At 45.4% G+C, this 14006-nt stretch overlaps 1 protein-coding gene across 3 annotated transcripts in view; it reads right to left on the bottom strand.

Moving 5' to 3' along the window:
• Nucleotides 1-14006, bottom strand: part of traf3 (TNF receptor-associated factor 3) — a 70776-nt gene that overhangs the window by 6832 nt on the left and 49938 nt on the right. For all 3 annotated transcript variants that reach the window (XM_061925202.2, XM_061925203.2, XM_061925201.2), the window contains exons 11-13: nt 4271-4442; nt 3860-4203; nt 3605-3796 (exon numbers count right to left, since the gene is read on the bottom strand). In XM_061925202.2, coding sequence (XP_061781186.1) covers nt 3605-3796; nt 3860-4203; nt 4271-4442 — 708 coding nt within the window. The remainder of the gene's footprint in view (nt 1-3604; nt 3797-3859; nt 4204-4270; nt 4443-14006) is intronic.

Genomic DNA, 14006 nt, shown 5'->3' on the forward strand with positions numbered 1-14006 from the left:
ATTTAGGGATTTCACCATCTACGGTCCGTAATATCATCAAAGGGTTCAGAGAATCTGAAGAAATCACTGCACGTAAGCAGCTAAGCCTGTGACCTTCGATCCCTCAGGCTGTACTGCATCGACAAGCGACATCAGTGTGTAAAGGATATCACCACATGGGCTCAGGAACACTTCAGAAACCCACTGTTGTAACTACAGTTGGTCGCTACATCTGTAAGTGCAAGTTAAATCTCTCCTATGCAAGGCGAAAACCGTTTATCAACAACACCCAGAAACGCCGTCGGCTTCGCTGGGCCTGAGCTCATCTAAGATGGACTGATACAAAGTGGAAAAGTGTTCTATGGTCTGACGAGTCCACATTTCAAATTGTTTTTGGAAACTGTGGACGTCGTGTCCTCCGGACCAAAGAGGAAAAGAACCATCCGGATTGTTATAGGCGCAAAGTGTAAAAGCCAGCATCTGTGATGGTATGGGGTGTATTAGTGCCCAAGACATGGGTAACTTACACATCTGTGAAGGCGCCATTAATGCTGAAATGGACATACAGATTTTGGAGCAACATATGTTGCCATCCAAGCAACGTTACCATGGACGCCCCTGCTTATTTCAGCAAGACAATGCCAAGCCACGTGTTACATCAACGTGGCTTCATAGTAAAAGAGTGCGGGTACTAGACAGGCCTGCCTGTAGTCCAGACCTGTCTCCCATTGAAAATGTGTGGCGCATTATGAAGCCTAAAATACCACAACGGAGACCCCCGGACTGTTGAACAACTTAAGCTGTACATCAAGCAAGAATGGGAAAGAATTCCACCTGAGAAGCTTAAAAATGTGTCTCCTCAGTTCCCAAACGTTTACTGAGTGTTGTTAAAAGGAAATGCCATGTAACACAGTGGTGAACATGCCCTTTCCCAACTACTTTGGCACGTGTTGCAGCCATGAAATTCTAAGTTAATTATTATTTGCAAAAAAAACAACTAAAGCTTATGAGTTTGAACATCAAATATCTTGTCTTTGTAGTGCATTCAATTGAATATGGGTTGAAAAGGATTTGCAAATCATTGTATTCCGTTTATATTTACATCTAACACAATTTCCCAACTCATATGGAAACGGGGTTTGTATATATATATATATATATATATATATATATATATGGCAAAAAAAGAACAATGCAACATTTGACGTCACTATGGGAAGTTTTGACGGAGCAGAAACGTGTGAACTCGTTGGGAGTTTCCTCCTCTCCCAGCTCGCTAGCCTCAATCTGAACCTTGGTATTTACCGTGATGACGGACTGGCAGTGTGTCGCGCCTCGCCAAGGAGCAGCGAGAATACCAAGAAGCGCATATGCCAAATTTTCAAAGAGAACGGCCTACGGATCACGATTGAAGCCAACAAGCAAACCGTCAACTTCCTTGACGTCACTTTCAACCTGAGAAATAACAGCTACCAACCATTCACGAAACCCAACACAACACTCCAATACGTGCACCATGACAGCAACCACCCACCCACCACCACGAAAAGAATACCTACCGGAATCAATAAAAGGCTATCGATGCTGTCATCTAGCAAAGCTGAATTTGACCAAGCAACCCCCCCGTACCAAAAAGCCCTTGATGAAAGCGGATACAATTTCACCCTCACCTATGAACCCACGCCAGGAAACCAGCCAAAAAAGAACAGAAAACGAAACGACATCATCTGGTACAACCCCCCATACAGCAAAAACGTCTCAACGAACATTGGACACAAATTCCTCAATCTGATTGACAAACACTTTCCCAAAGACAACACCCTAAGAAAAGTATTCAACAAGAACAACATTAAATTGAGCTACAGCTGCATGAACAATATACGACAAATCATCTCAAACCACAACAAAACAATTGCAAATGAGCCGTCGACCCCCAGACAGAGCGACTCCAAAATCAACAAAGCATGTAACTGTCGAAAGAAACCTGATTGCCCCCTCAACGGGGGGTGCTTACAAACATCAGTTGTCTACCAATCTAAGGTAATACGCAAGGACATTAACACATCCGACACATATGTAGGATTAACCGAGGGTGAATTCAAAACCAGATGGAACAATCACAAGGCTTCTTTCAGGAACAAAAACCTGCGAAATACCACAGAACTCAGCAAACACATTTGGGACCTCAAAGACAATAATGTTGAATATTCAATAACATGGCAAATTCTTGCATCCAGCACACCTTACAATAGTGGTAATAAAAGATGCAACCTATGCTTGAAAGAGAAACTGTTTATTATCTACCGTCCAGACCTGTCATCCCTCAACAAGCGCAGCGAAATTGTAACAGCATGCCGCCATAGACGGAAACACCTCCTAGGTAACACATGAGCCAATCACCACGCCCCTAGGCCAGCCTGTACCCACCCACTCTGTGCCCTATATAAACCATGGTATGCGAATGCTCCCATTAAAATCTCCTGATGATTGAGGGTACCCCCCCTCATGAAACAGGCCTGTAGAGATGAAATAGTCTTGTGATTTTTTTCCCCACACATACATATATATATATATATATATATATATATATATATATATATATATATATATATATGTGTGGTGTATGGTGGTGCTTGTGAGGGTAGTACCTTTGTAGTACCTTGATATATGTATATATATATATATATATATATATATATATATATATATATATATATATATATATATATATATATATATATATATATATATATATATACTTGTAGACACATAGTTGTATATATATATATATATATATATATATATATATATATATATATATAGAAGTACTACATACTTACTGTATTCAGCATACCGGTACATACATTTATATGTATACGTATACATGTGACATGACATGGACAAAGATAAGACCTTCTGGAGGAAAGTTCTGTGGTCAGATGAAACAAAAGTTGAGCTGTTTGGCCACAATACCCAGCAATATGTTTGGAGGAGAAAAGGTGAGGCCTTTAATCCCAGAAACACCATTCCTACCATTAAGCATGGTGGTGGTATTATTATGCTCTGTGCCTGTTTTTCTGCCAATGGAACTGGTGCTTTAAATGGGACAATAAAAAAAGGAGGATTATCTCCAAATTCTTCAGGACCACCTAAAATCATCAGTTGGGTCTTGGGCGCAGTTGGGTGTTCCAACAGAACAATGAACCCAAACACACGTCAAAAGTGGTAAAGGAATGGCTAAATCAGGCTAGAATTAAGGTTTTAGAATGGCCTTCCCAAAGTCCTGACTTAAACGTGTGGACAATGCTGTCAGAAAACCAACAAATTTAGCTGAACTGCACCAAATTTGTAAGGAGGAGTTTTCAAAAACTCAACCAGAAGCTTATGGATGGCTACCAAAAGCGCCTTATTGCAGTGAAAGTTAGTACTTGTACATGTACTACCTTGATGAACATGGTGTGGTCCTTGATGTAGTTAATACTTGTACATGTAGTATTAGGTGTAGTACCTTTATGTAGTTAGTACTTGTACATGTAGTACCTTGATGAAGATGGTGTGGTCCTTGATGTAGTTAGTACTTGTACATGTAGTACTTTGATGTAGTTAGTCCTTGTACATGCAGTACCTTGATGAAGATGGTGTCATCCTTGATGTAGCTGGCAGACTCCAGGACACTCTGGGACACGAAGAGAGGACACCCCGAGGCGATGTTCATCTCGGCCGCAGGACGTCTGAAGCTGCTACTGTTGGGGTCGGGTTTGAAGGCGTCGCCCAGGTGTTTCCTGGCGGGACCTTGGTCCATCAGCATGAGGTTGACCTTTAAGGACGGAGACAGAGTCCATGTATTTTGGCGAAGCACTCCAAGCGGTGGTGTGGGTACCTTCTGCTTGAAGGGCCAAGGCAGCAGAGCGTCGTACTCGCCCCTCATCACCACAAAGAAGAGGGACAAGTGCGTGCCCTTGCCCATGCCGTCCCCGTTCAGGTAGACGCGCGCACACATCTTGTAGCCGAAGTAGCCTGTGTAGAAGGGCTGCGAGTACAAGGACAGCGTTTTGGCCGCCACCGCTTCCTGTTTCCGTCTCTTGTAGTCGCGGATCTTCCAGATCAGCGTGCCGTTGTAGCTGGCCGTCTCCAGCACCTGGAAGCGCAGGTCCATGTCCGCCAGCCGGATGTCGTGCACGCTCAGCATGTCGCCATGGCGATGCAGCTGCGTCTCCAGGGAGGCTGCAGACAGACGGACAGAGTTAGGGCTTCCGCCCTCGCCGCCATCCTCCGCCATGTGCGTCCTGACCCAAGGTCAGCGTGCCGCCGCCCGAGCGTCCTCCTTGCTCCAGGGCGCAGAGTCTGCTGCGGACGCTATCCAGCGACAGGCGGAGCTTATCCAGCTCCTCTCTGAGCAAAGTGAGAGAGCGGAGCTCAAGCTCCACCTCCAAGAGCTTTTCCGAATGAGAGCTCATCAACTTCTACGGAGAGACACAGAAGGGTCATGTGAGGGCGTCAGTCTTGTCTGCAGAAACTTCTAGAATAAATCACTTCACTCACTACACTGCAACACTACACGTTGCAGTGTAGTGAGGAACACCTTCCTCAAGATGTTCCTCTAAATCGGGGGTCGGCAACCCGCCGCTCCGGACCGCATGCGGCTCTTTGACCACTCTGATGCGGCTCAGCTGCATACTTGCCGACCCTCCCGATTTTCCCGGGAGACTTCCGGATTTCAGTGCCTCTCCCAGAAATCTCCCGGGGCAAATATCCTCCGATTTTCGCCCTAACAATAATAATAAGGGCGTGCCGTGATGGTACAGCATTTAACGCCCTCTACAACCTGTACAAACAGCGTGCCAGCCCAGCCTTTTGTTGTACGCAGCTTCTGTTTGCACACGTAAGTGACAGCAAGGCGTACTTGCTCAACAGCCACACAGGTTACACTGACGGTGGCCGTATAAAACAACTTTAACACTCTTACAAATATGCGCCACACTGTGAACCAAAACCAAACAAGAATGACAAACACATTTCGGGAGAACATCCGCAACGTAACACAACATAAACACAACAGAACAAATACCCAGAATCCCATGCAGCCCTATCTCTTCCGGGCTACATTATACACCACCGCTACCACCAACAACAGTGTGGTTTTCGTCCTGGTCGTGGAACTGTGGACCAGCTCTATACTCTCGGCAGGGTCCTTGAGGGTGCATGGGAGTTTGCCCAACCAGTCTACATGTGCTTTGTGGACTTGGAGAAGGCATTCGACCGTGTACCCCGGGAAGTCCTGTGGGGAGTGCTCAGAGAGTATGGGGTAACGGACTGTCTTATTGTGGCAGTTCGCTCCCTGTATAATCAGTGTCAGAGCTTGGTCCGCATTGCCGGCAGTAAGTCGGACACGTTTCCAGTGAGGGTTGGACTCCGCCAAGGCTGCCCTTTGTCACCGATTCTGTTCATAACCTTTATGGACAGAATTTCTAGGCGCAGTCAGGGCGTTGAGGGTATCTGGTTTGGTGGCTGCAGGATTAGGTCTCTGCTATTTCCAGATGATGTGGTCCTGATGGCTTCCTCCAGCCAAGATCTTCAGCTCTCACTGGATCGGTTCGCAGCTGAGTGTGAAGCGACTGGGATGGGAATCAGCACCTCCAAGTCCGAGTCCATGGTTCTCGCCCGGAAAAGGGTGGAGTGCCATCTCCGGGTTGGGGAGGAGATCTTGCCCCAAGTGGAGGAGTTCAAGTACCTCGGAGTCTTGTTCACGAGTGGGGGAAGAGTGGATCGTGAGATCGACAGGCGGATCGGTGCGGCGTCTTCAGTAATGCGGACACTGTATCGATCCGTTGTAGTGAAGAAGGAGCTGAGCCGGAAGGCAAAGCTCTCGATTTACCGGTCGATCTACGTTCCCATCCTCACCTATGGTCATGAGCTTTGGGTCATGACCGAAAGGACAAGATCACGGGTACAAGCGGCCGAAATGAGTTTCCTCCGCCGAGTGGCGGGGCTCTCCCTTAGAGATAGGGTGAGAAGCTCTGTCATTCGGGGGGAGCTCAAAGTAAAGCCGCTGCTCCTCCACATCGAGAGGAGCCAGATGAGGTGGTTCGGGCATCTGGTCAGGATGCCACCCGAACGCCTCCCTAGGAAGGTGTTTCGGGCACGTCCGACCGGTAGGAGGCCACGGGGAAGACCCAGGACACGCTGGGAATACTATCTCTCCCGGCTGGCCTGGGAACGCCTCGGGATCCCCCGGGAGGAGCTGGACGAAGTGGCTGGGGAGAGGGAAGTCTGGGCTTCCCTGCTTAAGCTGCTGCCCCCGCGACCCGACCTCGGATAAGCGGAAGAAGATGGATGGATGGATGGCTACCACCAAACCCCACCCCCCCAACCATGCTCCCCCACACATCAAGCCCCCCAACCCCTCCCTCCGTGCGTCGGTTGAGGTGGGCGGGGTTTGGTGGTAGCGGAGGGTGTATAATGTAGCCCGGAAGAGTTAGGGATGCATGGGTATTTGTTCTGTTGTGTTTATGTTGTGTTACGGTGCAGATGTTCTCCCGAAATGTGTTTGTCATTCTTGTTTGGTGTGGGTTCACAGTGTGGCGCATATTAGTAAGAGTGTTAAAGTTGTTTTATACGGCCACAGTCAGTGTAACCTGTGTGGTCGTTGATCAAGTATGCCTTGCTGTCACTCACGTGGGCAAGCAGAAGTTGCATACAACGAGTGACTGGGCCGGCACGCTATTTGTACAGGTTGTTGAGGGCGTTAAACGCTGTGCCATCACGGCACGCCCTTTTTATTGTTGATTGGGTGAAAATCAGCAGTCTTTCGAGAGAATAGTTGCACTGAAATTTGTAGTCTCCCGGAAAAATCGTGAGGGTCGGCAAGTATGACGCTGTCAAGCGCCATTCATATAAAACTCGCGGGCCGCACTAACATTACATTTTCATATTAAGGTGCGGGCCGTGTGTCTGAGACCCCTGGTTTACACATATAGCACAAAGCAAAAAAAAAACTTTATATGCAGTGTTATTTCATTTTAAATTTCAAAAGAGTTTTGTGGCTCCCATTGTTTTCTTTAATTTGTGAAACTGGTCAAAATGGCTCTTTGAATGGTAAAGGTTGCCGACCCCTGCTCTAAATGTTCCCTGTGATGTTCTTCATAAAGTTGTTTTAAATGTTCCTAATAACCTTGCTCTAAACGTTCCTTCTAAATGTCCTAAATGTTCCCCCTGATGTTCCTCATAATGTTCCTCTAAATGTTATAAATGGGTTACTTTTTTGGCACATTTCTACCTTCAAGGGTGTTCCTGGAAATGTTCCTCTATTCCATTCATCTACTTCTTAATCAGTTGAAAAGGTACTTGATATTGTGGAATATTTGTTGTGTCACCAGGAGGGGAATCTATTGTTGCAGAGGACCTACAGCAGAAGGTGTTAGTGGACAAGTCCAAGAGGGAAGTCCTTCAAAGTAGTTGTGTAGCATGTGAGGTGTGCGTTGTAAACATGTACATCATGTGACCATCATGTAGTCATCATGTAGTCATGTAGTCATCATGTGACCATCATGTAGTCATCATGTGGTCATCTTCTAGTCATTATATGGTCATCATGTGACCATCGTGAGGTCATCATGTGACCATCATGTAGTCATCATGAGGTCATTGTGTGACCATCATGAGGTCATCATGTGACCATCAAGTGGTCATCAAGTGACCATCATGTAGTTATCATGTGACCATCATGTGGTTATCATGTGACTATCATGAGACCATCATGTAGTCATCATGTGACCATCATGAGAACATCATGTAGTCATCATGTGACCATCATGTAGTCATCATGAGGTCATTATGTGACATCATGTGGTCATCATGTGACCATCACGTGGTCATCATGAGGTCATCATGTGACCATCCTGAGCTCATCATGTGACATCATGTGGTCATCATGTGGTCATCATGTGACAATCATGTAGTCATCATGAGGTCATCATTTGACCATCATGAGGTCATCACGTGACATCATGTAGTCATCATGTGACCTCATGTAGTCATAATGTGGTCATCATGTGACCATCATGTCGTCATCATGAGGTCATTACGTGACCATCATGAGGTCATCATGTGACCATCATCTGGTCATCATGTGACCATCATGAGGTCATCATGTTACCACCATGTGGTCATCATGTAGTCACCATGTGGTCATCATGAGGTCATCATTTGACCAACATGAGGTCATCACGTGACCAACATGTGGTCATCACGTGACCATCATGTGGTCATCATGTGGTCATCATGAGGTCATCATGCATCCATTATATGGTCATTATGCAACCATCATGTGGTCATGTGACCAACATGAGGTCATCATGCGACCATCATAAGGTCATCATGCGACCATCATATTGTCATCCTGCGACCATCATGAGGTCATTGTGTGACCATCATGTGGTCATCGTGTGACCAACATGATGTCATCATGTGACTAGCATGTGGTCATCATGAGGTCATTACATGACCATCATGACGTCATCATGTGACCATCATGTGGTCATCATGTGACCATCATGTGACCGTCATGTGACCATCATGAGGTCATCATGTGACCAACATGTGGTCATCATGTCACCAACATGTGGTCATCATGTGACCATCATGTGGTCATCATGTGACCATCATGAGGTCATCATGTGACCATCATGCGACCATTATGGGGTCATCATGTGACCATCAGGTAGTCATCATATGACCATCATATAGTCATTATGTGACCATCCTGTAGTCATCATGTGACCATCATGAGGTCATCATGTGACCATCATGTAGTCATCATGTCACCAACATGTGGTCATCATGTGACCAACATGAGGTCATCTTGCGACCATCATATGGTCATCATGCGACCATCGTATGGTCATCATGCGACCATCATGAGGTCATTACATGACCATCATGACGTCATCATGTGACCATCATGTGACCGTCATGTGACCATCATGTGACCGTCATGTGGTCATCATGTGACCATCATGAGGTCATCATGTGACCAACATGTGGTCATCATGTCACCAACATGTGGTCATCATGTGACCATCATGTGGTCATCATGTGACCATCATGAGGTCATCATGTGACCATCATGCGACCATTATGGGGTCATCATGTGACCATCAGGTAGTCATCATATGACCATCATATAGTCATTATGTGACCATCCTGTAGTCATCATGTGACCATCATGAGGTCATCATGTGACCATCATGTAGTCATCATGTCACCAACATGTGGTCATCATGTGACCAACATGAGGTCATCTTGCGACCATCATATGGTCATCATGCGACCATCGTATGGTCATCATGTGACCATCATGTGGTCATCATGTGACCATCATGAGGTCATCGTGTGACCAACATGAGGTCATCGTGTGACCAACATGATGTCATCATCATCCTCATCAAAGTGGCCCCCGTTACTAAAGGACATAAAGTCAGTATTGTGGTCATCATGTGACCATCATGAGGTCATCATTTGACCATCATGACGTCATCTTGTGGCCATAATGTTGTCATCATTTGACCATCATGACGTCATCATGTGACCATCATGAGGTCATCGTGTGACCAACATGATGTCATCATCATCCTCATCAAAGTGGCCCCCGTTACTAAAGGACATAAAGTCAGTATTGTGGTCATCATGTGACCATCATGAGGTCATCATTTGACCATCATGACGTCATCTTGTGGCCATAATGTTGTCATCATTTGACCATCATGACGTCATCCTGCGACCATCATGAGGTCATTGTGTGACCATCATGTGGTCATCGTGTGACCAACATGATGTCATCATGTGACTAGCATGTGGTCATCATGAGGTCATTACATGACCATCATGACGTCATCATGTGACCATCATGTGGTCATCATGTGACCATCATGTGACCGTCATGTGGTCATCATGTGACCATCATGAGGTCATCATGTGACCATCAGGTAGTCATCATATGACCATCATATAGTCATTATGTGACCATCCTGTAGTCATCATGTGACCATCATGAGGTCATCATGTGACCATCATGTAGTCATCATGTCACCAACATGTGGTCATCATGTGACCAACATGAGGTCATCTTGCGACCATCATATGGTCATCATGCGACCATCGTATGGTCATCATGCGACCATCATGAGGTCATCATGTGACCATCATGTGGTCATCATGTGACCATCATGAGGTCATCGTGTGACCAACATGATGTCATCATCATCCTCATCAAAGTGGCCCCCGTTACTAAAGGACATAAAGTCAGTATTGTGGTCATCATGTGACCATCATGAGGTCATCATTTGACCATCATGACGTCATCTTGTGGCCATAATGTTGTCATCATTTGACCATCATGACGTCATCATGTGACCATCATGTGGCCATCATGTAGTCATCATGTGGTCATCATGTGACCATAATGTTACCATCATGTGGTCATTATGCAACCATCATGAGGTCACTATGTGGTTATCATGTGAACATCATGAGGTCATCATATGACCATCAGGTAGTCATCATATGACCATCATGTAGTCATCATGTGACCATCATGTAGTCATCATGTGACCTCATGTAGTCATAATGTCATCATCATGAGGTCATTACGTGACCATCATGAGGTCATCATGTGACCATCATCTGGTCATCATGTGACCATCATGAGGTCATCATGTTACCACCATGTGGTCATCATGTAGTCACAATGTGGTCATCATGAGGTCATCATTTGACCAACATGAGGTCATCACGTGACCAACATGTGGTCATCACGTGACCATCATGTGGTCATCATGTGGTCATCATGAGGTCATCATGCATCCATTATATGGTCATTATGCAACCATCATGTGGTCATGTGACCAACATGAGGTCATCATGCGACCGTCATAAGGTCATCATGCGACCATCATATTGTCATCCTGCGACCATCATATTGTCATCCTGCGACCATCATGAGGTCATTGTGTGACCATCATGTGGTCATCGTGTGACCAACATGATGTCATCATGTGACTAGCATGTGGTCATCATGAGGTCATTACATGACCATCATGACGTCATCATGTGACCATCATGTGGTCATCATGTGACCATCATGTGACCGTCATGTGGTCATCATGTGACCATCATGAGGTCATCATGTGACCATCAGGTAGTCATCATATGACCATCATATAGTCATTATGTGACCATCCTGTAGTCATCATGTGACCATCATGAGGTCATCATGTGACCATCATGTAGTCATCATGTCACCAACATGTGGTCATCATGTGACCAACATGAGGTCATCTTGCGACCATCATATGGTCATCATGCGACCATCGTATGGTCATCATGCGACCATCATGAGGTCATCATGTGACCATCATGTGGTCATCATGTGACCATCATGAGGTCATCGTGTGACCAACATGATGTCATCATCATCCTCATCAAAGTGGCCCCCGTTACTAAAGGACATAAAGTCAGTATTGTGGTCATCATGTGACCATCATGAGGTCATCATTTGACCATCATGACGTCATCTTGTGGCCATAATGTTGTCATCATTTGACCATCATGACGTCATCATGTGACCATCATGTGGCCATCATGTAGTCATCATGTGGTCATCATGTGACCATAATGTTACCATCATGTGGTCATTATGCAACCATCATGAGGTCACTATGTGGTTATCATGTGAACATCATGAGGTCATCATATGACCATCAGGTAGTCATCATATGACCATCATGTAGTCATCATGTGACCATCATGTAGTCATCATGTGACCTCATGTAGTCATAATGTCATCATCATGAGGTCATTACGTGACCATCATGAGGTCATCATGTGACCATCATCTGGTCATCATGTGACCATCATGAGGTCATCATGTTACCACCATGTGGTCATCATGTAGTCACAATGTGGTCATCATGAGGTCATCATTTGACCAACATGAGGTCATCACGTGACCAACATGTGGTCATCACGTGACCATCATGTGGTCATCATGTGGTCATCATGAGGTCATCATGCATCCATTATATGGTCATTATGCAACCATCATGTGGTCATGTGACCAACATGAGGTCATCATGCGACCGTCATAAGGTCATCATGCGACCATCATATTGTCATCCTGCGACCATCATGAGGTCATTGTGTGACCATCATGTGGTCATCGTGTGACCAACATGATGTCATCATGTGACTAGCATGTGGTCATCATGAGGTCATTACATGACCATCATGACGTCATCATGTGACCATCATGTGGTCATCATGTGACCATCATGTGACCGTCATGTGGTCATCATGTGGTCATCATGTGACAATCATGTAGTCATCATGAGGTCATCATTTGACCATCATGAGGTCATCACGTGACATCATGTAGTCATCATGTGACCTCATGTAGTCATAATGTGGTCATCATGTGACCATCATGTAGTCATCATGTGACCTCATGTAGTCATAATGTGGTCATCATGTGACCATCATGTCGTCATCATGAGGTCATTACGTGACCATCATGAGGTCATCATGTGACCATCATCTGGTCATCATGTGACCATCATGAGGTCATCATGTTACCACCATGTGGTCATCATGTAGTCACCATGTGGTCATCATGAGGTCATCATTTGACCAACATGAGGTCATCACGTGACCAACATGTGGTCATCACGTGACCATCATGTGGTCATCATGAGGTCATCATGCATCCATTATATGGTCATTATGCAACCGAGACACTTGTGATTTAGGGCTATATAAATAAACATTGATTGATTGATTGATCATGTGGTCATGTGACCAACATGAGGTCATCATGCGACCATCATAAGGTCATCATGCGACCATCATATTGTCATCCTGCGACCATCATGAGGTCATTGTGTGACCATCATGTGGTCATCGTGTGACCAACATGATGTCATCATGTGACTAGCATGTGGTCATCATGAGGTCATTACATGACCATCATGACGTCATCATGTGACCATCATGTGGTCATCATGTGACCATCATGTGACCGTCATGTGGTCATCATGTGACCATCATGAGGTCATCATGTGACCAACATGTGGTCATCATGTCACCAACATGTGGTCATCATGTGACCATCATGTGGTCATCATGTGACCATCATGAGGTCATCATGTGACCATCATGCGACCATTATGGGGTCATCATGTGACCATCAGGTAGTCATCATATGACCATCATATAGTCATTATGTGACCATCCTGTAGTCATCATGTGACCATCATGAGGTCATCATGTGACCATCATGTAGTCATCATGTCACCAACATGTGGTCATCATGTGACCAACATGAGGTCATCTTGCGACCATCATATGGTCATCATGCGACCATCGTATGGTCATCATGCGACCATCATGAGGTCATCATGTGACCATCATGTAGTCATCATGTCACCAACATGTGGTCATCATGTGACCAACATGAGGTCATCTTGAGGTCATCATGTGACCATCATGCGACCATTATGGGGTCATCATGTGACCATCAGGTAGTCATCATATGACCATCATATAGTCATTATGTGACCATCCTGTAGTCATCATGTGACCATCATGAGGTCATCATGTGACCATCATGTAGTCATCATGTCACCAACATGTGGTCATCATGTGACCAATATGAGGTCATCTTGCGACCATCATATGGTCATCATGCGACCATCGTATGGTCATCATGCGACCATCATGAGGTCATCATGTGACCATCATGTGGTCATCATGTGACCATCATGAGGTCATCGTGTGACCAACATGATGTCATCATCATCCTCATCAAAGTGGCCCCCGTTACTAAAGGACATAAAGTCAGTATTGTGGTCATCATGTGACCATCATGAGGTCATCATGCATCCATTATATGGTCATTATGCAACCATCATGTGGTCATGTGACCAACATGAGGTCATCATGCGACCATCATAAGGTCATCATGCGACCATCATATT

The sequence above is a fragment of the Nerophis lumbriciformis genome, linkage group LG29 (genome assembly GCF_033978685.3).
Source record: "Nerophis lumbriciformis linkage group LG29, RoL_Nlum_v2.1, whole genome shotgun sequence".
Classification (NCBI taxonomy): Eukaryota; Metazoa; Chordata; class Actinopteri; order Syngnathiformes; family Syngnathidae; genus Nerophis; species Nerophis lumbriciformis.